A 27,850-nucleotide genomic window follows, 5' to 3' on the forward strand; every position below is an offset into this window, starting at 1 on the left:
AGGGGAGACATGATAGAGGTCTATAAAATTATGCATGGTATGGAGAGAGTGGACAGGGAGAAGCTTTTCTCCCTCTCTCATAATACTAGAATGCGGGGTCATCTGCTGAAGCTGGAGGGTGACAGATTCCAAACTGATAAAAGGAAGTATTTCTTCACACAACGCATAATTAAATTGTGGAACTCCCTGTCCTAGGATGTGGTGATGGCTGCCAACTGGGAAGGCTTTAAGAGGGGGGTGGACATGTTCATGGAGGAGAGGGCTATCCATGGCTACTAGTAAAAATGGATACTAGTCATGATGCATACCTATTCTCTCCAGGATCAGAGGAGCATGCCTATTATATCAGGTGCTTTGGAACACAGGCAGGAGAATGCCGCTTCAGTTGTCTTGTTTGTGGCCTTCCTAGAGGCACCTGGTTGGCCACTGTGTGAACAGACTGCTGGACTTGATGGACCTTGGTCTGATCCAACATGGATTTTCTTATGTTCTTATGATGGTAAAAGAGTGAGGGAGATCAATTTCACCATATTTCCTCTTTATTGCAGTCTCCTGTGCTGTGTGGCATGTTTTCCCAAAAGGACCCCCACAATCTCAGAATTTAATTTTAGGGGGTAATGGAAGCTACTGGGAGAAGGGAAGGCAGAAAATATAAGAATAAGGTCATTGTAGTTCATAGGACTTAACCTTTTGGACAGGACCACAAGTTATGATGCAGGTTAATTGAAGTGATTTTTCATCAGCTTCTCTTTCTCCAAGCAGCCTCCTACAACCCACAAATGCTGCTTGTGAAGGTTGGGAGACCCTCCTGAACAGGATACCATATGGCACAGGGAACTGCTGTTAGAAAGGGACTTGGCAATAACTACCTCCCTCCATCTTCTGGCAACCTAACATTAATTTGCATGATTTTATACTATTTGTACCAGGTTCACCAAGAGATTATGCTTCTGACATTTGTATTAACATTCTATCTAAACCTTTACTCTTTATCTGCTACAACTAAATTCTGATTTTGCTTTCCTTCCTTAGAATCTACGGGATCTAAAAAAGTGCCCAATGTTGTTTAAAATCATTGTGGTTTTAAAATGTGCATATAGAAGGGACTATAAAACAGATATAAAAGTCCCCTTATTTTTTTACAAAGGTCAGCTGACTTGAAAAAAACAAATTATTTACCTGTAATTGATGTTCTTTGAATGTCATCTGTTTATTCATATATATTGGTCTCTACACCAACACAGAAGCAACTCCGGAAAGTCCTCTTGGAGAATCTACTAATAACACAGCAATCAGGAGGAAGGTTTGACTACTTGGAAAAGGGAGTTGACCAGCTTTAAACTTTCTGGAGTTGCTCCTGTGCTGGCACAGAACCTATATGTGGTACTACAGAGAAACTACGGAAAAAATACATGTTTGGCAACGCTCTCCAAACTTTTGATTTTGTTAAATAATCTCAGTCTGTTGTACTACAGGATATTCTATGTATTCCCATTTTTATCATTAAATATTTTCCCGAAACTACTTTTTATATCCAGCCTTCCTTAGTTCACCAACCTCACTAATTTCAGTCAAGGTTCAGGCTCCTGCTCAGGTAGTCCTTTATAATACCTGTTACATCATAAACAATTTAAAAAGCAAATAAACAATTTTCTAGCACGGCATTTTTCTCAGTTCAAAATAATTATAATTAGAAAGTATATTGATAACTATATTACACTACACTTGATCTTAGCCAAAAGGCCGAGAAGCGATATTCTTCTCAGTCAAACACATACCCCTCTCAACTTTCCCAAAAACATTTCTAAAAATAGGCCAGATGGATGAAGTGTGTTAGAGAAGAAAAAGTATGTACCAATGTATATTCCAACAATATATAGGAATGTAGATGAACATTGTACTTTCATAATAATTATTGAAAGTGCAACATACAAAATAATTATTTAAAGTAAATAAACACATTATTTAAAGAATATATTGAAAGTATTAATTAAACACCATTTTACAACAATGTAGATGTAAATACTGTAATTCTTACTAATCCAAGAGGAATGCCAAATTATACTACAGTAGGGATGCTTAAACACCTGCCAGTTCAGCTCACATTCCATTCAGCAGTGGCAGTCAGGCAGTTGATTAATTGATGGACTGTTTGGGTTTTCACAACCTGCTCCTGTATATTGGTAGGAACAAACTGTTTGGAACAATCAGAAGCTGACTCCCTGCTGATAAGGGGTCAACTGGGAATCATCTTCTGGTCCGCTGCTCAGTAAATTCAGTTCTTCACTGAGCAAAGCTTGGGAGGGGGAGAATCAGGAGCTAACGCCTACCTTATCATAGGGATCCCAGGGAAGTCAGGTTCTTCTGACCCCTTGTCCTGGAAATCTTGTTATGTCCTAGACTTGCAGAGATGCAGCAAATTTGGTGGCTGGGGTGGGGTGCAGCCGAGCTCATTTCCCTTCTCTTTTCTCTACCCCAAACTGTCAGCTTGGGCTTTAGAGAAAAGGACATTTTCTCAGGCCGAAGGAACTTAATTAGCTCATCCGTTGCAGCTGAGAATGTTTTAGTTGGGTGGGGTTACTCACTGGCCGTTAACGCATGACAGATTTGGTCTGCTTCTCCCCCCTAATGTAGCGGTTTTCCAGTGGTCACACGCACGCTGTCCCCGCTCTGCGGATCAAATCTACCACGAGCGCGATTTACTTGCGTGTTTTCCAAGACCTGTCTTATTGCGAAATACAGATCACAATCGAGATAAATCCAGTTGTTTCATCATGCGTGAGCTTCCAGGTCTATATTCCATTAGTCCTTGCCGCCCAAGACTGCGTGTGTGCGTGTGTGCATGTGTGTGATAATCACCCGGCCAAACGCAACCGGGAGTGATTTTTTTTTATTATTAGCGCCTGGCCACCCTAAAGAGGGTGTGTGTGTGCGAAATTCCCCGCCAGATGTGACCGGATAACTAGAGGGCCAAAGAGAGGGGGGGGGCTCCTCCAGTAGATCAGCCACCCGCTGACACCAGGCCCTGTGTACGCCTCACGCCGAGGCCGCGCCTCTCCCTCACAGGCTCACTCCCCTCAGGGCTCAAAACTGCCCCTCCCCGGCCAGGAAAGCAAGCGGGTGATGCTGGTAAGCCTGACGAGATGGCCGAAGCGTCTGCTCGCCTCTCGAGGCTCCCGAGGGGAAAAAAAGGAAGACGCCAAGCATGCACAATCGCGTGACTGTGGTGTAATGACGTCGGTAGCGACGGAGCACTCCCCGAATATCCCACGTTATCCCATGTCCCAAACGCATGGAGCATCGGGTGGTGCACATAGTGTGGGATGGGAGATGGACGTGCGTTCACTTTTATGATCCCAGATTAAAATAGTGTGAGATGAAAGAGAGATTAACCGGTGACATCTTGCCCATGCGTTAATGGCCATTCATTCCCTATGTTCTGGTTGGGAAGGGCAACCTGCTCTCCGCACCTAGAAGCTTCAGTGGAGACAGCCCAATGATTGGTTGTAAATGGTCATCTGGTGACGGTTGCTATAAGAAGTTGCTATTGAGAAGTCAGTCATCCTTCCCTTATGCTTTTCCCCCTCCTTGCCTTCATGCTGCCAGAAAGACTTTTGTATTTATGCTCTAGAAGCCTCAGGCCTCAAGTAACATCTACGCTGTGTAGAACTTCAGGGGGAATTTAGTGAGATAGGTTTATTATTTTCATGCTGCCTATTGCTACAGAACTGTAACTTGTGTTTTTAAATCTTTTTTCTCAATTTTTCTTCAATAAAGCTCTATTTAGCTTTTATTGATGTGAGTTACTAGCCAAACCCAGAGAAGCTTGGTTGCATTACTGCACGGAGACAGGGGCTCTGTCTTCATAAAGGGAGGATGGGGCTATCTATGGCTACTAGTCATGATGGATATTTACTCCCTACAGTACCAGAGGCAGTATGCTGGGAGCACGGGTGGGAGGATAGTGTTGTAGTCATCCTGCTTGTGGGCTTGCTAGAGGCAGCTGATTGGCCACTGGGTGAACAAAATGTTAATAGGCCTTCAATCTGATCCATCATGGCTCTTTTTACGTTCTAATAACCTCAGAACCCCACTCCCAGCTGATCCCCCAACCAGCTGTGAGTCAGCTCCTGATCAATAGGCAGCTGCAAACTGTTCAAGTTGCTCAAAGCAAGCTGAACATATCCTTGATCATCTCACAGTGTGATTATGAGTGTCAATCAGGGCATGTTCTGCCAAAGAAGTTCACTGCAAAATTTGTGGCACCCCTGCACTACGGAACAGGATATAGCCCAAAATTTTGGCTTTCATTTGGCATCTTAATTATTCAGTGATAGGCAAGACGGTACTATTGCACCTAATAATACCTTTTTATTTCTGCAGCATGAAAGATTGGCTCAAGGTAAATCCAATTCCTTTGACAAGCCAACCATTCCCCCATGGTGGAAGAAAAGAGGTTCAGCTTATGATTCCAGGCATCCACAAATACCTATAACACAATAAATAACAACAATAAACCAAACAGATTCTCTGTTTATACACTTGATTCAGCAGAACAATCTCTTTTTCATGCATTTATGGTGGCATAGGACTGCAAATCTGAACAGTTTAAACTACTGGCTTTCAGCTAGTAGATTGATATATACAAGAGAGTTGCAAAATTGTATTTAAGGTGGGTCAATCCAGAGGTACCATGTCCATCATTTGGAGACCAAAGGAAAAAGAATTAACAGAAAAAGAAGAGAGAAATCTAATTAAATAGAAATATGTGAACATAAAAATAACATAAAGTATAATATTTAACACTGATCCCACGATACTGGGGGCAGTAAATTATGGGTCCTGGGTTGGTAAAGTCCACTAGTTCAGAGTCAGTTCTTTCTAGGCTCTGTTGAATTTTCAAAATGAGGAGTAACCATCTAAAATGTTAAAAGCTGAAAAGTTAAATTTTCATGAAACATTTCCAAATGATTTTACCTTAATTGGTCCAACAAAGGAAGAGCCTTTTATTGTTGAAATTGTCACTTGAGAATCGTCTAACAGAGCCATTATATCTTCAGCAGATGAAATAATTGAAGTAGTTGATGTTTCGGAGTGATATGTAGACAAATGAAAATCAGTTTTGTACCAAAGGCTAGCGATCTTTTTCAGCATTACTTCAAGGGTTACTTCATTGGTAGCTATTACAGATACTTCATTTATTTCTTTTCTGTATTGAAGCATCTACAAGTGGGGAAAATATCTAATTAGTTAAAATATTTTTATCCCACCTTTTAGTCATAAAAGATTGTCAAGACAGCTAACAATTATCATAAGGATTGTATAAAATAATCAACTTAAACGATACTCTAATAAGAAGTATTACAAGCAGAGTGCAAGAAACCTGCTGAATCAGATCTAAAGTCAATTTAGTCAAACATCCCATTTCCTAAAGTAATGGTCCAGATGCTCCCAGAAATTTCTCACTTCAGTGATCTCAGAGTATGATACATGGCTCTCCACATCCCATTTTATCCTTACAACAGCCCAAGGTAGGTTAGGCTGAGGGAATGTGACTGGCTCAAGTTCATTCAGTGAGCTTCGTGACCAAGGGCTCAGCTACATATGACACTGGATGTCCTGTGAATGGCATGCCTGCATTTTTTCTTGAAAAACCAGGCACTCTGTGGCCTGATTCAGATCAGGAACATAAGTATGAAGAGAAGCAGGGTTTAAGTTGCACCCCATAACATTCAGGGCTGGGAAAATGGAAGGGAAGCTTACCCTCCTTCCCTTGTGCCACAATCCCAAACTGAATTAGACCCCCTTCTTGGTACTAGTTCAACACTCTATTGTAGCACACTAGTTTTCTCAGCTTAGTCTGGAGCCTTGAAATGTCCACCATTATGAATGCATGCATCATTAACCTTGTGTAAAAAAAAACAAAAAACAAAAAAACACCCACTCCCCAACTGAGAAATTATAAAAGCTTGGGAGCAATAAGGGAAGAAAAACAGGAGAGAACAGACATACTGCCTGACTGCTAGACTCGTGCTATCTGAACCTACAGTGAAATATACTGGCTGTCTCAAAGAAACAAACCAGCCTGAGGTTTTTGAAGTTTGTCTTTTGGGAATGGGGGTGAGAAGATGCCCTATCCCAGAATCAATGATAAAGAAAATTCATTGTAAATTCCAATTTTACGTTATCTGGTGGTTCTAGGCTATTTCTGATGGCAACTATGTTTGTCTGGCACTAAGCCCTCAGTGAATGAATGAATCTGTTTGGTATTGCCTGCATTTCAAAAGGCATATCCTTGGGAGATAATCTCCAAAACCAGCCATCTGATGTTGGCCAAGATCAAACCTAAGGTAGAAAGTGACCGGTTGAGGTTCTTGGGGTGTATCCGTATAGATTTGTTGCTGTATAGGTTTTGGTAGTTTCTTCATGATTTTACTGAGTTCTAGCTGGTATTCCTTCGTGGGGTCAGTGGATAGCGGCCTGTAGAAACTGGTGTTTGAGAGTTGTCATTCAGTTTCTTGTGTATATTTTGCTTTGTCCATTATGACAATGGCTCCTCCCTTGTCAGCTTGTTTTATTATACAGCAGTCTCACATGAACACATGAAGCTGCCTTATACTGAATCAGGCCCTTGGTCCATCAAAGTTAGTATTGTCTACTCAGACCGGCAGCGGCTCTCCAAGGTCTCAGGCTGAGGTATTTTGCATCACCTACCTGCCTAGTCCCTTTAACTGGAGATGCCTGGAATTGAATTGGTTACAGCATGGTTACAGCATGGTTAGAGATAGCGGCAAGCAGTCTGAAGAATATACATTTCATTCCTCCTCATGTAGGGATTACAGCAAACCATTTCATAAACAATTGTTTTTTAAATACGTTTCCTTCAACTGAGCAGAAGAACAAATATTCTGGCAGGCATACATCCAGGCCTTGACTTGTCTATATATCCTGCCGCCATAGCTAAGCAAGGATTTTACTGAGTAACGAAATTCCATTGTTTATCGCACCCACCACTTACAGCATATTATAATCGTGTTTGATCTGTGAGTTTTGGCTGCGTGTTAGTAAATCTTGCTCACACCTTGCACCTTGCCTTTTTGAAATGTTTCCAGGACGTTTCATTTTCTGCACGCACCTCCCCAGCTAATGTGATCAGTTTAGGGGAGGAGCGCGGGGGAGCGCCACATCATGTCTACATCGCTTATGCTCCCCTGCCTCTCTTTTTAAAAATTTGACGTATGTGCACCAGCGTTGGTGTGATGGAGTGCTGGGTTTCCAGTGTTTTGTTCTCATTTGCCATTTTAAGAAACCTCATTTGCATGGCATATAGGAAGATCATAACCACTCCATGCAAGCACCCCACCCCCCACAATCAAGAGCCATTCTAATCTCTGTAAATCACAGAACTCTAGCGGGTTAGACCAACGTTCCATCATCCCTTTATTAGTCAGAGTGCTATAAATTAAAAGCAAAAAGTGTGTGTGTGTGTGGGGGGGGGAATGGCCTTGCCACTGCATTACATGAGCCCTCGAAAAAACCCAAAAGCATACTCCACGTTGCATGGGACGATCAGCAGAGGCAAACAAGTCCTCTTGGAGAGTGTGCTTTTTGAAAACTGCCACTCCGTTCTGATCCTCTTCTGCGAGGGTAGAATGGGCAGGCACAGGTTTTCGCATGGAGTGGGGGAGGGGGAACACAATCGGCCAGGTGCTTGGCTTTTCTCTTCTCTGCAGAAAGGGGCAGCTCCTCTGACACAGAGGAGCTGCAAGCCCTTCTGACTACAAAGAAAGAGCCTTGATATTAGATGGCAAGGTGACAGCCATGGAAAAGCAGGCGACATTTGTGCCGAGGGAGAGGTCCGTATGTCCTCCTTCTGCAGGCATTGGAGGGGGGGATCTGCTCCGTTTGTGAGTGCAAGCCCTCTCCTTACTATCAGGCAGAAGTAGCTTCTCCCCGCATCCAGAAAGACGCAAAGTACAGTGAGGGGAAAAAGTATTTGATCCCCTGCTGAATTTGCCCATTTGCCCTCTGACGAAGAAATGACCAGTCCATAATTTTAATGGTAGGTCTATTGTAGCTGTGTGAGAGAGAATAACAGGAAAACCCCCAGAAACCCAGAAGACAAAAGTCAGAGATTGATGTGCATTATAATGAGTGAAATAAGTATTTGATCCCTTTGCAAAAGATGACTTAGTACTTGGTGGCAAAACCCTTGTTGGCAATTACAGAGGTCAAACGTTTCTTGTAGGTGGCCACCAGGTTTGCACACATCTCAGGAGGTATTTTGTCCCACTCCTCTTTGCAGATCCTCTCCAAGTCAGAAAGATTTCGAGGCTGATGTGTAGCTACTCGAACCTTCAGCTCCCTCCACAGATTTTCGAAGGGATTAAGGTCTGGAGACTGGCTAGGCCACTCCAGGACCTTAATGTGCTTCTTCTTGAGCCACTCCTTTGTTGCTTTGTCTGTGTGTTTTGGGTCATTGTCATGCTGGAATATCCATCCTCGATCCATTTTCAATGCCCTGGCTGAGGGAAGGAGGTGCTCACCCAAGATTTGACGATACATGGTCCCGTCCATCGTCCCTTCGATGAGGTGAAGGTGTCCTGTCCCCTTAGCAGAAAAACACCCCCAAAGCATAATATGTCCCCCTCCATGTTTGACGGTGGGGATGGTGTTCTTGGGGTCGTAGGCAGTATTTTTCCTCCTCCAAACACGGTGAGTTGAGTTGATGCCAAAGAGCTCGATTTTGGTCTCATCTGACCACAACGCTTTCACCCAGTTCTCCTCTGGGTCATTCAGATGTGCATTGGCAAACTGCAGACAGGCCTGTACATGTGCTATCTTGAGCAAGGGGACCTTGTGGGCTCTGCGAGATCTCAGTCCTTCATGGCACATTGTGTTACCAACTGTTTTCATGGTGACTCTGGTCCCAGCTGCCCTGAGATCATTGACAAGTTCCCCCCGAGTAGTTCTGGGCCTTCATCACCGTTCTCATGATCATTGCAACTCCACGAGATGAGATCTTGCATGGAGCCCCAGACCGAGGGAGGTTGACAGTTAGGGTTAGGGTTGTCACCTTCTCACCAAGCTGCTTGGCAATAGTCTTGTAGCCCAGTCCAGCCTTGTGCAGGTCTACAATCTTGTCCCTGACATCCTTGGACAGCTCTTTGGTCTTGGTCATGGTGGCTAGTTTGGAATCTGATGGATTTCTTCCGTTGACAGCAGAACCCTAACCCTAACCCTAATCTGGCTGGTTGATAGGGGATCAAATACTTATTTCACTCATTATAATGCACATCAATCTCTGACTTTTGTCTTCTGGGTTTCTGGGGGTTTTCCTGTTGTTATTCTGTCTCTCACAGCTACAATAGACCTACCATTAAAATTATGGACTGGTCATTTCTTCATCAGAGGGCAAACGGGCAAATTCAGCAGGGGATCAAATACTTTTTCCCCTCACTGTACAATTTCAAAGCAGAGAGGATGGTGCTCTTTGACAGAGAGTTCAATGTTCCAATGTTCCTTTGGTAGACCACAAATGGTTAAGAAAAAAAAATCTAAGCAAAGAAAATGATTGGTGGACACAGTAGTATAGGGGGAGAAGGTAGTATAGGGGGAGAAGGTAGTATGGGGGAGAAAGGCTTTGCATTGGATGTTGCCAAAAGAGAGGCAGGGAAATTAATAGCGTCTGCAACTGATCGTACCCTTTGGATTGCTGTCTTTGAAACGGGGTAAGTGAATACATCGTCATATAAGCATTTTTTGAAAATACACAGATTTGGCGCTTCCAAAGCATTTCCAAGCCAAAATGGGAGGTGCAATCTAACATGGATAACACGTTTTTATGAAAGTTGTATATACTGAGTGCATTAACCCCCTCCATCTGGGTCACAAACAGAAAATACAATCTGAGAGAGGCAGAAAGAATCTATCAACAGTTCAAACTGGAAGACAGTAGTAGAGGCTCATCACAAGAGAACTGCACAAAAAAAACTTTCATCCATCCTTAGTATCTTCAGGTGCATCTTCTGAGTTGGCTTCCAATGCATGAAGATGATAAGGATGCCTCAAAGGTTTTGTTCTTTCAGCTAATATATTTATTACATGGATTTGGTCACATGAACCCAGAATACATGGAGCCTGCGGAAGGGGCAAACAAGGCCCCATCACAACTGTTTCCACCAGGAAAAATTGCACAGGAGAGAATGCAGAAGTCATTCTTCCTGCCCTCCAGTGCTCCAAGCCACACCAAGCAATAGAGCAGCTTTTAAGGAGAGTCCTAAATGCAAGTCTGACTGAGAGCTGGGTCAGCGGAATAGGTCTCACATAGTTAGGCCATGATTGTTGCTTAATCCCAAGATCCTGTTTGTACTCAAGAGGTGTCTTTCCATCAGAAAGACTGTATAACCCTTGGAATCACAGTTATCTGCATCCACTTTCTTCACCAGACTCAGTTAGGAATGCGGCAAATGTTGCCATGAAATTAAGTTCAAACATGGAATTTACCAAGTTTGAAGGTGTCAATCAGACAGGAGCTGATCACCCAGCCTGTTCAGTTTGTACCAAACAGCTGCAAATGACTGCTGAACAGATATGTATCATGTTTTTGCAAAACTGAGTGTGTGCAAGATGCTGCTGGTTCAAACTGGGGATTACTTAAACACTGAGAGGTAGGATATTGTTAACACAAATTTATTTATGACTCATTTATATGATTTGTGACTGGTTTAATTCTCTATTTCAACAACTTAAATGTTTAGAATGTTTAGAAGCTGAGATGCTTCTAAACCCTAAATTGCATACTTACATTAAGTTCCAGAATCTTATCCAGGGTTATTTTTTTATCCCAAAAAACTGGCTGTTCAACAATATTCTGTATGGCTTCCCAATGCCTTGGCTGAAGACAGGGATTCCTTAAAGATATGATAACAGGCAAAACTTCTTTAAAATCCAATAATGACGTCTTCAGAGCAGGTAAAATAGTATTTTCGGGCAAGCCTTCAAAAACATAAAAATGTTACAAATACATTAAAATACATCTCACCATATGTAACTTTAACTCCAAGCAAATCTTATGATACAAAATCTTGTTTTTCTTCTATAAGCACTTTCAACATTCATTGTTTATTGATTGAAACCATTTATATCTTGCCCTTCCATCCAAAAAAGGGAATCTTGGTGTGAGTTACAAGTTAAAACATTTTTAAAAATTAGATTCCTGATTTTATACTAAGTATAATCTGTCGCTCCTAATTACACCTTCATTAATGTTATATGCAATTCTCACCAGCTATATGGATGCTACTCATAAACTGATACCTGTATTATGCATTGATACTTTCTCCATGTGATCACAAAGAAGAGGTGAATACATGTGTTCTTTCACTCATGAACACACAACCTACTGTTTGGGAACTTAAAATGTAATTTGGCACAATAAGCTAATATGGAAAAACAGGATTGCATTTACTGTACCTGTAACTGATGTTCATTGAGGGTCTTCTGCACAGGCATTATTATGGTTTTATGCTTATAGTTGTAAACTGCAGCATTAAAGTTAAAGTTTTAAGTTAGCTCCCATCGGGAACTTGGCTATTGCAAATTGTTGACAGTCCCTGAAGGCTAAGAAGATTAACAGCTATAGTCCAGGTGCACTTGACTGTATGTGTGTGTGTGTGGGGGGGGGGAGTAGGTTTCAGTATTTCACTGCTTAAGCAAGTTTCTTTTGCCTATTAAGCATCCTTTTTCAGTTTAATATAAAACGCTATTAAGCTCATATTTGTAATGATTGTTTATCTAACTTTATCATTGTGGTTAATATGTGATGCTAACTTAGCTAACTTGATATGTTAAGCTTTTGAAGAAAGGGGGAGAGGTCCGTATACTGAGGACCGTATACCTTGGGAAGATACTGTGAGATTGCATATTTCATCATTTCCTCATGCCATTTGTTCATCTGACAAGAATTATAAAGGATGGGAAGGTTAAGAATAAATACTTGTTAAGAGAAATTTTGTATTATTCATACATTTTATGTCTTTTGATGTCTGAGAATATTTCAGTATTCTCATAACAATATTTTACTGGTTCTCATAACAATTGAACTCTGGAAGGGTATATATAGGGACTTGAAATTGAAAGAGATTGGAAATTCTTTAACAGACATGCTGAGGCTAGAAAAGTCCCTTTGCTGATTATTACTATGATGAATCAGAAGGTCTGCATTCTGAACTTTTTCTTTCTGATCATGCACTTTAGATCGAGGGTGGCTTTTACATCCCTGTGTTTTTCCCTCTTTCTCTCTCTCTCTCTTTGGAACAATAAACAATATCAAATAGATCCCTCATGGTCACAGGCATTTATACGTTCAAAAGATCCTGAACTGGCTTTAGCGGTTGTTTATTTATTTATTTAATTTATACCTCGCCCTTTCCTGGCAGAGCCAGGTTCTGTTTTAGGGGGCACTGGTTGCAGGTTACCTGGAATAATTTGTCTTTCAGAACAGTTAGAAGGTCCAGTGTGTAGCCATTGGAGATAGTTTCCCGCACCTAGTTGTCTGGCACTGTTGTTGGTTGATTTTGACACTGTTGTTTGCCGGACATGTGCAAACTGCCTGAGTCAAACCCCTGTCTCAAGGCCAATCCCCCTGGCTTCATGCTGAGATTTTCTTCTTCCTGTTTTGGAGTTTGTTTTCTTGTTGAACATCACTCCACTTCTGGATTGCTGCCACTTACTACAGATGTTTTTATATGATCTATGTTTGAAGTTTGGTTAGTTGTCTTGAATGGAACAAAACTGACTCTTCTCCTTCTGCGTAGTCAGCTGTACCCTCATCTGGTCCTTGGATTCCACTAGATGCTTATCCAAGGATTTCCCACAGATCTTGCCTCCTGTGAATTGACCACTAGTCAGTCAGACATGAGCTGTTACATCTGTTACCCAACAGCGTAACCAAATATTGCAACAAGCTGCCAGGTTGGAGTTCATAGCACAGGATGACAATTGAATGATATCTGCTGCCAATGAGATTTTCTTCAAATCGTCCATAAGAGCTTTGGGGACATCAGAATCACTAGCCACCAAGTACTCAGCAGAGGCCCTGGTAAGTAGAGAGCTGGCAGAGAAGGTCCTCATGGCCATAGCAGATACCTCAAAATTGTTCTTGGTGCTACATCAGTCCATCTGAGTTACCGAGTTACCTTTAATGACAGAGCAGGAGCATAGGTACATCCACAGGAGGAATTTTAAATGTTCAGCTGTAGGGACCCTGAGGGTGTAAAATGTGAACTAAAATTGGTGGTTTGCTTTGGATTTGGCTGGAGTCTGCTCAGCTCTGTAATGTGAGATGCACAGCATCCTGCCTCATACCCAGACAGGACTGAATGGGGCTTAGGGGGAAACCTCTTTACTGGAGTCACAGGAAAAAGCTCACAATTCTGCCTGCATCCAGGAGGAACTAGTTTTCCAGTAGTTCAGACTGCAGCACTCCAGGAACCATGGAATAACTTGCCTTCTCTTTGTTTCTGACATTAGGTCATAACCACTATTTTTCTGCCTCATTAAAACAATCAACCAAAATAACAAGCCAATTAGCCATTTTCAGAATTGAACTGAAGCCAAAATAGTTATCATTTATATTAAGTGATTTGAAAATCAAATTTATACTCTTTAACAACATGTTTATTTCAAGTAAGTCAGAATTATTGTAATTCTCAAATACGTTTTACCTTTTTCTAGAATATATACGATGTGCATGAATCTGTTAACTTCCTTTTGAATAATGTCTACATCAAGATTCCAAAAAATAGTGCTTTTCCACCTAAAGAAAAGCTTGGCCCATTCTTCCTGTGAATTCCACAATAATTGACGGAATGCCAGTTCACTTTCAATTTCAGATAGCTCAGCATTCACTCTTTGAGGATCTCTAGTTTGATTTTGTTGTGAAAGCCTCTCCAGTGACGTTGATTTCATGTCAGTGATAGAAGAGTCCAAAATAGTCTGGTAATGTGAATAATTTACAATTTTTTCACAAATAACTTTATCTTCTTCAATGAGGCTTTCGATCATCTCTTTTGCTGTCTTGACCAATGTTTCACTGAGAAGAAGTACAGGGTTTCTCACCTAAGAAAGAAAATAAATGATGAACTTATCACAATGATTGAATAACTGTATTACTTTCAAATCGCCCTGACATAGATATCTGTTGTGGCATATGCATGAGACTTAAAAAGGAGACAGAACAGTGTAAGGACATAATTACGTACATTCTGCATAAACAGGTTGCTTACCTGTAACTGTTGTTCTTCAAGTGGTGATCTGTACATTCACATAGATGGGTTCTGCACCTTTGCAGAAGCCAATCTTTGGAAACTTCTAGATTTACAAAAATGCACAAAAATCCTTCCCTCTTGGTGAGTCTCACAGCTCCCTCTTGGTGTGGAGGAGCTGTGAGACTCACACTCGGTCCATCCAGACCCAAGTCAGCTGGGCTTTGAGAAGAAGCAACAGAGCTGCTGGAGTGCTGATTGAGCTGAATGGGGAGGGTCTGTTTGCCTATGGCTGACTGTTGGCCCCACCTTCGGCTGTTGAGCATTGAACTGTAAGGCTTCTCACCAGAGGCAGATGTGAGTCAGCTGGGCTTTGAGAAGGAGCAAGAAAGAAAGCTGGTGTAGTGTGTGTTTTTTGCCTGGGGAGTATTAGTTGAGGCTACACTGGGAGGACAGTGTTTGAGTGAATGTGTTTATACCCTGCTGGAGAATGGTGTCTGTTCAGTTCAGTTTGTTTGCTTCTTGTGTCTGGATTGAGGCTGATTGAGGAGGGTGATTATGCTGAATGAGGGTCGTCTCTTTGCCTGGGGCTGATCACTTGCCCTGCCCTCTGCTGTCGAGTGTTTTACTGTAAAGCTCCTCCTCACCAGTGGCACGAGCCATTAACATGAGCTGAAGGGCAAGAGCTAAAGGGCTCTTAGCCTAGGGATTGGGCCTAGAGGCCCTGGAACAAGGAGGAGGAGGAGGAGAGTTGGGTTTTATACCCCGCTTTTCTCTACCTTTAGGGAGTCTTAAAGCTGCTTACAATCACCTTCCCTTCCCCTTTCCATAACAGGCACCTTGTGAGATAGGTGAGACTGAGAGAGTTCTGAGAGAACTGTGACTAGCCCAAGGTCACCCAGTGGGCTTCATGTGAGGAGTGGGGACTCAAATGCAGTTCTCCAGATTAGTCCGCCGCTCTTAACCACTGCACCACACTGGCTCTAATACATTTTTACGATCTATGTGTGTTATGCTTTCAAATTTGGTAGGTCAGGCTTGTGAGATCCAAGTTTACATCAACACATGAAGGAAATTCTAGAATGAAGGAATCTGCTTGGAAGGTGATGATGAATGTTCAAGGCCCATTTCCAGTCCCCTGCAGGGAGTGCACCATGCTTGCTTTCCTCCCTGAGGACAAGATGGACTTCACTTGTCAAAAGTGTAAACTGATAGGGCTCTTAGAAGAAATGGTTTGGAACCTGGAGGAAAGGATTGCTACCCTTCATGAGATCAAGAAAAGAGAGGATTTCATTAACAGAAGCCATGAGGCCCTGCATAGGGATGGGAAGACTGGTCAAAGGGACAACATAGTGGTTGACTTCCCTAATGAGTCTCTGATACAGCATGAACCCTAAGGTGTTGAGCGAGATGGCACTCAGTACCTTTAGAGCTCAGTAATTGATTCCAGGCCCTTGCAGTGGAGACAGAGATGAAAACATTGGCAGAAGAACCACCACAGAATAAGAAAGACCGAGTGAGGTGTGATGGACAGGAGGCTGTCCTGCCCTGAAGGGGAAAACAGCCACCCCGTATAGGAGTTCTGCTCCAGCATCCAATCACCTCTGAGAAGGGGGATGTAATGTTTTTAATGGAATAGTGCATTGGTTTACATTTCTCCTTTTGGTCATTTTCGGTGGGATTGCATCATATTTTTCTTGGTCTGTGTGTGCTAATTTTCAGAAGCCCTGAGTGTGTTATGTCTAGTTCTCACAGAGACTGATTCAGTTAACTGCTTGTTTTTTATCAAAAAGGAGAGCCTCCATCACTTCTTTTCCTCATGACTCTATATAACCTTTTTTACACAAGGCACAAGTGAAAATTAATTAATCTGCAAAGGGCTTTCTCCATTACCATTTTAAGGTGGAAACAAACTGCAGAGGTGATTTAACAAGGAAATTAAATGCATCTGCTTTGTTCTTGCTTTACAGAATCTTAAAATACTTATTTTTATTACATTAGTAACTTACTTTGTTTTTGAATTCCCTAATTTCAGCCTGCAGATTATCAATAAATTTTCCCAAGCCTTCACTAAACTTTATAACATATTCATCCTTCATTTTTTCACAAACGATTACAACTGATTGAAGATGCTGAAGAGAACGCACAGCAGTCTGATAGAGAGCAAGTTGCTGAAGTGGAAGAAAGATGTCATAGTCTCTTGAAATATAATAGAATTCAGACAGATTATTACAGTCTTCCTGTAGTTTTGGTAGTAGTTCTACAATTTCACTGAGATATAGTAAGTGATCAATAAATCCATCCACTGTTGTAAGTTCCTTGCTCAGTTTTGTTACTGCAGTCTGGATGGCCTAAATGCAACAAAATATTGATTAAACCTGTGTACATATCAGCTCACATTAAATTATTCACCTGAACAGTGGTTCTCAAACTGGGCAACACACTTGGAGACAATTTGGCAGGAAATTTTTAGAGGAAAGACAGGATCCTGAGGCAGGCAAAGAAACTTTCCTCTCAGAAGATGTTTGGTAATGAAGCTACCAAAAATGACTGTACAATTCATGTGGCTATTTTCCACAAACATGTAAAATTTAGCCCCACTCTGTTATTGGCCTTTTTTTGCTCCTTTAAGGTCGCTAAGGCACAATGCTGCAGTGACAGCAGAAGATACTATTGATAATATTTTCCTGCCAGGATCTTGTCTAAACCTACCAATGATATACCTGCATGGCTCCTTGGCCCAAACCTCTCCAACCCTCCCATGCTAGTCTGCTTTCTCCCAACTTATAAAAATGCAGTCTCTTATCTGCATAGCTTTGCCTCGGACTCACACACTCCTCCTTTCTTTATTACTCCCCCATCCATTATTCAGGTCTCCATTTTTCAGCCCACTGTGCCCACTCTTTTAGCAAGCCAGTCTTTTGACAAATCTCTTTAGTACTTTTTCTTCCCCTAGTACAGCCTTACTGATCTTTATTTTCTTTAGTGTACTCGGTTAATTATCCTCAGCTCCCTGTCTTCTCTTCCTTAAGCCTCAAACTCTATTTTTTCTTTCCAGGTTCCTTCTTTCTCAGTCCACTGTCTACTCCAAGCCATTCCTTCAACGTCTTGGTGTCTAGGCATCTTGTTCCTCAGCTTTTCTATATCCTGGTCTTCAGTTATCCAGTATTTGAGGTTAAACATAGCTGAGCTAAGAAACCATCCAAGATCAATTCGACAAACACATTCCAGGTCCCACAAGGTGCTGCCAGGAAGCTGCAATGCATCTAACCTCTAGCAAAAATAAATACATGATTAAAACCACAGTGCCATGACCAGGTTTGTCAGTACTGCAGGCATCTAGAAAACTGATGGCATTCCAATGTGTCTGAAGCTGCAAAGCTACCTCTCATCAAAAAGGCTGGGAAAAGAATCTGTAACTGGCTGGATTATCTGCATCAATACTGTTTGTTTGGTTTGTGATGACATCATTGTTCCTTGGAAGGAGGTTAATTTGAAAAGCAACCCAATATGAAATCCAAACATCAGCTTTTTTCAGTGTCTCCATAGGAGCAGACATTATTTTAACATTTGGTAGGGTCTCCCTGCTGTTTTTTTAAACAATCAGACTTCAGGCACACCTTTGGGTTCCCCTCAAGATTTTCAGAATCCTAAACTGTACCTGTCACTGGCCCCGCTGTAATGATTTTTGTGTGTGCTTGGGGCTAGCTACTGGCTTAATACATAAGGATATTTCCTAATATTGCCAGTGATAAAAGTTCCCCCAGAAATCTTACCCTAAATATTTCAGTAAAAATATATTATTCACTTACTTCTACAACATGTACGTTCTTTGCTTCAATAACTGCATAAAAGCATGAATGAATTATATTAAGTAGAGCCTCAAAATATGGCAGGCAATCAGCTTGAAAGTTAAAACTGTTGACCTTAAACATATAGATGCGTCTTTCAATAATCATGCATACAATCTCCATAGTATCAGCTGTATAATTTTGCAACATGCTTCTGAAATCATACGTAGACAGCTCTCTTTTCAGTGCTGTTATCTTGTCAGTTGTATTTTTTGCTTTATCCACCATTTCACAGTAGTCCGTAAAGTTTTTGCTGTAACATTCTACTCGGGCCAATGAATTACTTTGAACAGATAAAAGGGTCAGAATCTGTAGAGACAAAACAGCACTAAATTATAAACCTTGATCTTCACTAAGATTTTAAGGCATTAATCTCATCCTTTAATCTTCCCATTAGTGATTTAACAAAATTCTAATTACTGATATCATATTGTGCCCCACTTATCAGAAACTAGGCGAGCTAGATAGGTTTCCTGTACATTTAATAGTTAATTCATTGCACAACAAGCTGTATTTGACCAAATTCCTTCTCTTAATTATTAAAGAAATAGGAGCCCTATTTTCTTTCTTTCTTTCTTTATATCCCACCCCTCCCCAGCAAAGCTGGCCTGGGGCGGCTCACAACCTATTACACAATTTAAAAACATACAATTCGGGTAAAAATTCTGCAACATCTTAAAAATTCTAATGGTTATCTTAAATTCCTCTATTAGTAAAGATAAACTAATATTGTAACACGGAGGTCCTGTGGCTGGGTTGGGATGACCAGGGATTGGGGTGCCAGCTCCCAGCCCTCAATGATGTGGCTTTAACACCGAAGTTTTAAGAAATGTACCACAAGCAATGGAAAACAGATTTCACCAAACCCAGGGGGAGGAAACAGAAAACTGTACATTTGCTTTGAACATGGTGGTACGTGATAACATCAATATATGCAATCAGTTCAGGAATTAGTTCAGAGCCAGCATGGTGTAGTGGTAAAGAACGGTGGAGTCTAATCTGGAGAACTGGGTTTGATTCCCGACTCCTCCACATGAGCAGCGGAGTCTAATCAGGTGAACCGGGTGGTTTCCCCACTCCTACCTATGAAGCTAGCTGGGTGACCTTGGGCCAGTCACAGTTCTCTAAACTCTCTCAGCCCGCCTACCTCACAAGGTGTCTGTTGTGGGAAGAGGAAGGGAAGGAGATTGTAAACTGGTTTGATTCGCCTTGAAAAAGGTAGAGAAAGTTGGCATATAAAAACCAACTCTTCTTCCATTTTCATCAATGTTTAAATTTGTAGTTGTGCTAATGTTGTTGCAAGATGAATCTTTCCATGATATATAACACTTATTTAAAGATTAACAACATATCAATGATAAAGTATTTCCAATATCCTGGTAAAATACAGACATCCAGCTGCACAACCCTTCACAAGCCTCTGAAGAAATCATTAAACAATTCACTATCTAATATGTAACTGACTAATGTAATATCTACTGCCTCTTTTTATGATAAAGATCTTGGTTAGCATTGCATTTTTTTGAAAAATATAGTTGCGTTAGCCAAAAGGTATTGTTACATAGTTTAGATTTCAAAACATACTTTTTTATGGTAATCTGGATCCAGTCCTAGAATTAGATCACTGTTGGGCCATGATGTTAAATACTGGTTTTGTTCAGAATCAATGCGATCCTCATACGGATACATCACTTTATGTGAACACTGACTGACAAAACTTGACAGCTCAGCATCTTGAGAAAACGGTAAAACCTGATCTAATAAGAGATAATTCAAAAATATTTACACAAACAAATGATATGGCAGTGCAAAGTAAAGACCACAGTCTATACTACTACTCAGGACACCCTGTAAGATTTTTCAATATTTTAATTAGCAATATTTTAAATACTATATTAATATATGGTAAACAACTTTTGGAACACTGGCAAACATAAGAAATCTTTGTGGCAGTGACAGAAACATCAGTTCATTTAAGTCAGTTTTGGTTCATAAATTTGAAATTCTTAATATAATAATCTATGACAATACATGAAGTGGGAATTGCATGGAGATGCTGACTGTATAAGGCAGTGCACCAATGTACAAACTGTAGACATGGCTCCTGCCACTTACATGAACACAAATGCTCTAAAAAAAAAAGTAACTAAGGTTGCATGGCAATGGCCATAGGGACAACTGCCATATGCCGGTGCTCATAGGGTGACTCAGGTTCAAATCCTTAGCCATTCAGCCACGAAGCTCACAGGGTAATCTTGGAGTAGTTGCTTTCTCTCACACTAGCTTACCTTCATGGTTGTTGTGAGGATAATCTGGAGAAGCGGAGCATTTTGTATGAACTGAGTTTGGTGGAGGAAACACAGGACAAAAATGTAATCTATATACTAATACCAAAGTTGGCCAAATCTGTGGATACTTAAATCCGGTGACTGGAGTTATGAATGGGCAAGACAGACCTTTCTACAAACCTGATAAGGGTCCCAGGATTTCAGAAAAAGTCCACCTCCAAAGCAGCTATTTTCTCCAGGGGGCAGATCTCTATAGTCTGGAGTTCTGTTGTAATTCTGGGGAATATGCTGGTCCCACCTGGAGGCTGGCAAACCTAGGCCTGGAAGCAACCACCCAATTTGCATGATTCAACTAGGCCTGGCTGCTTGCTACTCTTCAACAGCTACTACCCTATGAAAGCTAGTGTCATATAGCAGTTAATCAGAGTAGGGTCTGGGAGACCCAAGTTTGAATCCCCATCCAGCTGTGGAAGCTCACAGGGTGATTTTGGACCAGTCATACTTTCAGCCTAACCTACATCACCCAGTTGTTGTGCGGATGAAAAGGAGAAGAGAATAATGTAAGCTGCTTTGGTCCCCACCGTGGAGAAAGGTGAGGTATAAATGAAGTAAATAAATAATAAATAGCTGAATATGTTAGGCAGCTAAAAGTAGGTTGGTGAATCGATGAGAAGACAAGAATGAGGCAGGGAAAGGGAAGAGGGCATGGGGGTTGCCAGGAGGAGAGAAAGGGAAAATAGTGTGGGGAGGGGGATACAGGGGAAAGCGAGGCACCACCCCACAAGTCCTTGAGGGCTCCCTACCATGCATGTGGACCTGGCCTAGTGGCTGGCACCACAGAACTGGGCCATAGTTTTCCTAGGTAGAAGCTGCAGGGGGAGGGAATGCTTAAGATGGAAGGACAGATAAAGGCTGTTGGGTGGGAAGGAGATTGGGTTGCCAACTCCAGGCTTGGAAATGCTTAGAGTTTTTAGGGGGTGGAGCCTGGGGATGGTAGGGTTTGAGGAGGTGAGGGACCTCTGAAGGGTATAATGCCATAGTCTCCACTCTCCAAAGTAGTAATTTCTTCCAGGGAACTAGGGTTGCTAATCTCCAGATGGGGGCTGGAGATCACCTGGAATTACAGCAGCTCTCCAGATGATAGAGATCAGTTCCCTTGGAAAAAATGGCTACTTTGGAGGGTGGACTCTATTGCATTATGCTCTGCTGAGGTTGCTTCCCTCCCCAGACCTATCCTTCCCAATGTTCCTCCCCCAAATCTCCAAGAATTTCCCAGCCTGGAGCTGGCAACCCTAGAGAACTGATCTCTGTGGTTGGGAGATCTATTATGATTATAGGGGATCTCCAGGCCTCACCTGGAGGTTTGCAACCCTAGAAGGAGAGAAGGAAGCAGGAAAAAGGGAGAGGCAATGGGGGCTACCCCAAATATTTGGAGGTTACTAGACATTCTTACTATTTTTAATGTAATCTTAAATTTTGGATTTTGTTAGTTTTGTTTTACTATTTTTCTATTTTTTATTTGTATTTTTAAACTTCTGTTAAAGAATTGGCAAAAATCTTGAGTTAAAAAGCAATCAAAAATATTGTAAATAAATTTATAAATACTATTGAAGCCTCCACAAAATTCTATTGTAGCCATGTAAGCACCATCCTGAATCCACTGATGACCTGACTGACTCCAGGTTCCAGCAAGCCACAGTAGTGTGGTAGTGAGGAGGGGGAACAGGCAGTATCAGCTAGCTTGTGCCCGCCCATGAACTGATTGGGGAGGATGCTGCTGCTGGCTCCAGCCTTACTGTGGCTCTGGTGGCCCCTGAGTCAGCAGTGGGAAGATCCTGGCTTGGGAGAAGTCAGAGGTGGCATGGGGTATGTGACTGCATGAGTGGTGGACAGCTCTAACTGGACACAAGAAAAGGGCATGGAGGAACTTGGTGGAACACAGAGATATAGGAAGGGAAAAAGAGAGTAGCAGTAGAGGGAGGAAGAAGAGAAGGCAAAAAGCCCATCAGTGTGATGAACAAAGGCCTCAACAAAGTAATTATGTATGTCACTCTGAGCTCCTCAGAGGAAGGGAGGGATAAAAATGTGTAAGTAAATATGCAGTTTACCAATACCATGCTTAAGGGGGATTACATACCAATGAAGTTTTCTAATCCATCCACAATTCCTTGTAGCTGTAATGAAAACTCCTTTCTATTAGGCACTAGATATAGATCTGTCGAGAACGTTGAAGAACTATAAAAGAAAACAATGTATTTCCTCCTCAGAAAAATGTAAAATTCTAAAGCTATCCTAGCTTACAAAAGAGCCCCCTAATCTAAAATGGATCATATAACTGAGATGCAAAAAAAACAAAACAAAAACTGTGCAACAAAACCAGATGCCAATTCCATCCCCACAGAAGTATAAGCAATGCTATTAGAGGATACATTAATATCAATAGTAATGAACAAACTTACCTTAACTCAGTTCAAAGTTCTACCTGGCATGCTCAGCAATTTCCCCTCCAACATTTCTATTTATTTACAATATTTCTAATCCACTTCTCTCCCCAAGGACTCAAAATAGCCACAGGTGATAATGCAAGGACTTATGACTTCCGTCACTATCACTGAACGTCTAACATACCACTAGGAGCTAGGAATGCTGCAAATTTCTCAGCAAACTTGTTTGGCAGTTGAACTTACCTTGTAAGGCAATCAAGGATATGTCTAGCTTGCATCAAGCAACTTGAACAGCTCCTGTACAAGTTTGCAGCTGTGTGTTGAACAGAAGCTGACTCACAGCTGATTGGACATCAGCTGGGAATGGGATTCTGATCCACCACCACCTTCAGACAAATAGCTGTACCATGAAGTTGGAGATCAGAAGCAACTGGGTTCAGATTGCAAAAAAGGAGAGAAAGGATTGTCTGTCTTCCCTTCCCTCCAAAGCTAGACAAGGAGAGAAGCAATACATTGCAAAAGGGAGAAGAGTAAGAAATCACTTCTATTTATCTGCAGCCCAAGCCAACAATCTGACATGGGCAAAAGAGAAACAATCTGCCCACACACACACACACACACACACACACACACACACCAAAACTAAGAGCGTGCGCTGTGGAGAACAGGAACAATTTACTCTTTTTCTCTACAGTTCAAGCTGATAGCCTGGGTTGGGGACAAGGGAAAGCAGCTGGGCTTTTGATCAGCTCTCCCTGCTAAATGTGCTGCATCTCAACAAGTCTGAGATGCAGCAAAGTTTCCAAGATGGCAGATCAGAAGATCTGGACTTCCAGCTGATCCCTCTGATCAGCTGGGTCAGCTCCTGACACACACACCCCACATACACATCTAAAAACATTTTTACAGGTCCTGAGCAAACTTTCCATAGCAGGAGACTGGAAGCTAGCTTCCAGCTGATCCTCATTGGGAGTTGACTTCTAATAGCTACAAGTAGCCTGTTCTAGTGAACAGACCCAAACAGCCACCAGCCCATCGATTGATAACCATCAATTGATAACCACTGGCTGTAGTGGAAACATGCGGAAGATGGCGAGTTTAGGTTGGCATGTCTCATTTTCCCCATATTCCCTCTGTAAACATAGTTTGCTTTTTTCCCTTCCTTGTCAGAAGGGAGTATTGTGCCCCAGGTGTAATCTCAGACCGATTAGATGGCCTAAGTTGTTTCAGGAGCCAGGTGGTATGCATGCTTGGTATGAAGGGTTGTGAGCCAGGTGCATTGAATCAACCTGTTAAGGCACCTGGCCTGAGTAATAAGAACCCAAGGTGAAGAAGAGAGACGAAGCCTCAACACAGATCGAAATCCAGATGCTGTATGAATCGACTGATGGCCTGAGGCATCTCCTGCTGCTCTACTCGGGGCTTCTAGCAGCTGAAGGGGAGATACACTCTTGCAAGGTATAAATGCTGTATTGTTTTGCCTGCTGAATGCGTAGTTTCATAATTAAACTGTTGATTTTCCTTCAATTACCAGTGTACTCATTGCCTCCAAATCTAAAAGAACCCCTGCCTTGGCAGGACACTGGCCAACAGGATGTAAGCCAAACTAGCTGGTATTTAAGCATTTGTGCCAGTGGCTCATTTTCCCACTCATCCTCTATGTGTTGATATATGCCATAAAACAAATAATAAGCAATTCTTCAAATATATCAGGCAGCAGGAACCTGGCTAGAGTACAGATGGGTCATTAAATGACAAAGGAGTCAAAAGGAAGATGGAGATTGAAGAGGAACTGAATGAATTCTTCTGTTTTCTGTAGAAAATGTGGGTCATGTACTCACACAGAAAGCCCTGGTTTTGGAAAGAATTAGGTCAATTTGAGGTGATGACAAATGAAATTCTAGGACTACTGGGCAATAAGTCTCGAGGTGCAGACAGCATATCTTTGACGTTTCTTAAGGGAGTCAAATGAGAAGTTACTTATTTATCTAATACGTGTATTGTCATTAAAATCAGGTTCAGTACTGGAAGAATCCTGAAAAGCGAAGTCCTGCCTTACCAAACTTTTGGAGTTCTTCAAGGTTAACAAGCATGCAGGTAAGAGTGTTCTGGTAAAAATTATATACTTTGTCTTCCAAAAGACTTTTGACAAGGGCCTTCTTCAAAGACTCCAGAGTAAACAACAGTCATGGGATAAAAGTACCAGTCCTCTTATAGATTAAAACTTGGTTGAATGCAGGAAACAAAGAGTATGAATAAACTTACAGTTCTTGCAATGGAGGGAAGCACCCAGCATGGTCCCACTAGGATCAATAATGGGGCCATTGTTATTTAATTTGTTCATAGACTGGCTGGAATTGGAGGTGAGCAGTGTTGTGGCCAAGTTTGCAGATGATACCAAATTATGCTGGAAACCAAGATGGATTGCAAAGAGCCACAGGAGGATCTCTCCTGATTGGATGAGTGGGTGACAGTTTAACAAATAAAGTTTAATGTAGCTAAGTGTAAGACGATTTGCAAGGTGATGAGGAAAGTTTAAAGAGTAGATAGAGTTTTTGTCCCCTTTCCCATACTAGAACTGGATCTGATCCGTGGTTCATCTAGTCCAGCATCTTTTTCCATAAAATGGCCTATCAGCTGTCCTGAAGGGCCAACAAACAGGACAAAGAAGCCAAGATCCAACGTTGTTCTTCTTATGTTCTTATGACAAGGTCTACTGAAATCCAAAAACCTTTATGACAAATAAAGCTGTTTGTCTGTAAAGTGCAACACTTTTTTGCTGCATCACACTAACATGACTATCCAAAAATGTAAAATAAAATAAGTCATAAATAAAGTGACAGATTGTTTCAAGAGATCAACATTTATCACTTTTGTACTGTTATAGCTGTTGGAGTAAAAGCAACTAAGCATGCCTGGACCCTGGGGGGCAGGGGCGTTATATAGCTCTTTGCACTAGACCCAGATGTGTGTATGCACTCACTTAATGAGTGGAAAGTCTCTCTTTGTCTAAACTGGGAGCTTCTCTCTGACTCCTCCTTCTCTTCCTGTGCCCTTTATGTTCTCTCTCGTCTCATGGACCTGCATGAAGCAGGGTGCATCTACAGGTCTCTCCTGTAGAGCCAAGCCACCATACTTGCACCCATGTACCACTGGATTAGCTGGTCACTTGTGATAGGGAATAGTATCCCTTAGATTAGGGCTTCTCTTCTTTCCACTGCAACATGGATGTTAATCTAAATCTAGCTCAATAAAAGCAAGTTCTACCTTTTTGCAATATACTTGCTTGAAGTGTTTGCTCCATGTGATTCACGCTTTCCTGGCTATGCAAGTATGCTATGATAATACCCAATATACTTATACCCAATAATAACATTATCTGTAAAACAAGTTTTAAAAATTATATGTACCACTTGTTGTATCTGAGCTCTTCATTGCACAATGCAGCACTGGACTCTGGATCTGCAACTGAAAGAAAAGCAAAAACACTGATCAAAATGTCTCCTACTAGTTAACTACTTCCTGACTTTTAACATCTAGTACAACTTACCCGTTTTTTTTTATTATTATTATTTTTTAATATTTTATTTCAAAAAGGGGGGATACAGAGGGGGGGGAAAGGAAAGGATAGGGGACCGTCTGCAGATAAAGTACATTTGTAGAAAATAATAGCATTTTAACATAAAAAGGAAATACATCATGATTACCACAACTGTTTCTCTAATTCATTAAATAAAACAACTTGTTCCAATAGAAAATATTCATTTTGCTATAATCAATAGTTGTACCTTTGTTCTTGTTCTACTAAAAAATAACTTCACTTTGCTTCAACCAATATTTTTACCATTTCGTAAAGTTTCAGCTACTGGTTTCTATATACAAACTCATTTTTTCATTGAACTGTTCAAGAGTTTCTTCATCAGTCATATGTTCATCATATGGATCATTTTAGCCATTATGGCATATTCTAGCATTTTATCTTTCCAGTCATCTATGTCTGGCATGTTTGATTGTCTCCATCTCTTTGCAAGAACTGCTCTTGCCGCTGTTGTGGCATATTTGAATAAGTCTTTTAATTGCGGAGACAGTTCCGGTGGCATTATTCCAAGTAGGAATTTTTTAGGATTCAAGTTGAATTTTTTTCTGGAATATGTTTTGTAATTCGCCATGAATCTTATGCCAGTATGATTGCAGCTCCGAACAAGTCCACCATACATGGAAGTAAGAGCCGTCTGTCTCCTGACACTTCCAGCATGCTCATTTTCCTTTAGGGTTGTTCATCTTCTGAATTTTATTTGGAGTGAGATACCCTCTATAAAACGTTTTGTACCAATTTTCTTTGACTTCTTGACTGGCAGTGAATTTCAAGTCTGTGTACAACTTACCCATGTCTTGATGTCATGGAGGCTGCATGTTTCCCTGAGTGCTGCACCAACACTCCATATCAGTCAGTGAAGTAGAAGACAGATTTGGAAATTCAGTTTGTTGCATAAACAAGAGAGAGCACGATTTAAGAGAAGGGACTAAGACCACAGTACCATTTTCAGCAGCGGCTGTATGTATAACGTAATCTTTGGTACTGAGCTTAATGACCCCACAAATTGTTAGAGTGAGCTACTCAGCATGCCTGGACATTGGGGGAAGCTAAATCACTCTAAGTGTATATAAGTCTTATCTGTTGAATGGGATGTTCCTCTCTTTGTCTGAACCTGGGAGCTGCCCTCTGATTCCTCCTTCTCTCTCTGTAGCCATTATAAAATGCCATGAGGCCCCAATCCAGCATTGGCTTATGGTGGGGAGCTCCCCCCCACTCAAGCTGTGTCTTTTCAAGTGCCAAAGCAGACAGACTTCCCCTGAGCCTTTTTTGGCAAAAAGGCACAAGAGGGGGGCAGAGGAGAGCTCTGTACCACAGGCCTGTGCTGGATCAGGGCTTCACAGCATTTTAAAATCAGTGTAAAATGGCAATGGTGAACTCATGGCGGCCACAAATTTGCTGTCAC

The 27,850-nt window shown here is 41.5% G+C and overlaps 1 protein-coding gene and 1 pseudogene across 1 annotated transcript in view; both read right to left on the bottom strand.

Moving 5' to 3' along the window:
* The window catches only part of DNAH14 (dynein axonemal heavy chain 14), a 238,257-nt gene that overhangs the window by 183,518 nt on the left and 26,889 nt on the right, over positions 1-27,850 (bottom strand). Inside the window, exons 10-17 of the mRNA XM_056853367.1 lie at positions 22,544-22,621; positions 19,703-19,875; positions 18,080-18,427; positions 16,277-16,618; positions 13,728-14,121; positions 10,808-10,998; positions 4,978-5,223; positions 4,368-4,489 (exon numbers count right to left, since the gene is read on the bottom strand). Coding sequence (XP_056709345.1) covers positions 4,368-4,489; positions 4,978-5,223; positions 10,808-10,998; positions 13,728-14,121; positions 16,277-16,618; positions 18,080-18,427; positions 19,703-19,875; positions 22,544-22,621 — 1,894 coding nt within the window. The remainder of the gene's footprint in view (positions 1-4,367; positions 4,490-4,977; positions 5,224-10,807; positions 10,999-13,727; positions 14,122-16,276; positions 16,619-18,079; positions 18,428-19,702; positions 19,876-22,543; positions 22,622-27,850) is intronic.
* On the bottom strand, positions 1,593-1,755 carry LOC130481261 (U2 spliceosomal RNA; annotated as a pseudogene).

Source organism: Euleptes europaea, chromosome 7, assembly GCF_029931775.1.
Source record: "Euleptes europaea isolate rEulEur1 chromosome 7, rEulEur1.hap1, whole genome shotgun sequence".
Lineage (NCBI taxonomy): Eukaryota > Metazoa > Chordata > Lepidosauria > Squamata > Sphaerodactylidae > Euleptes > Euleptes europaea.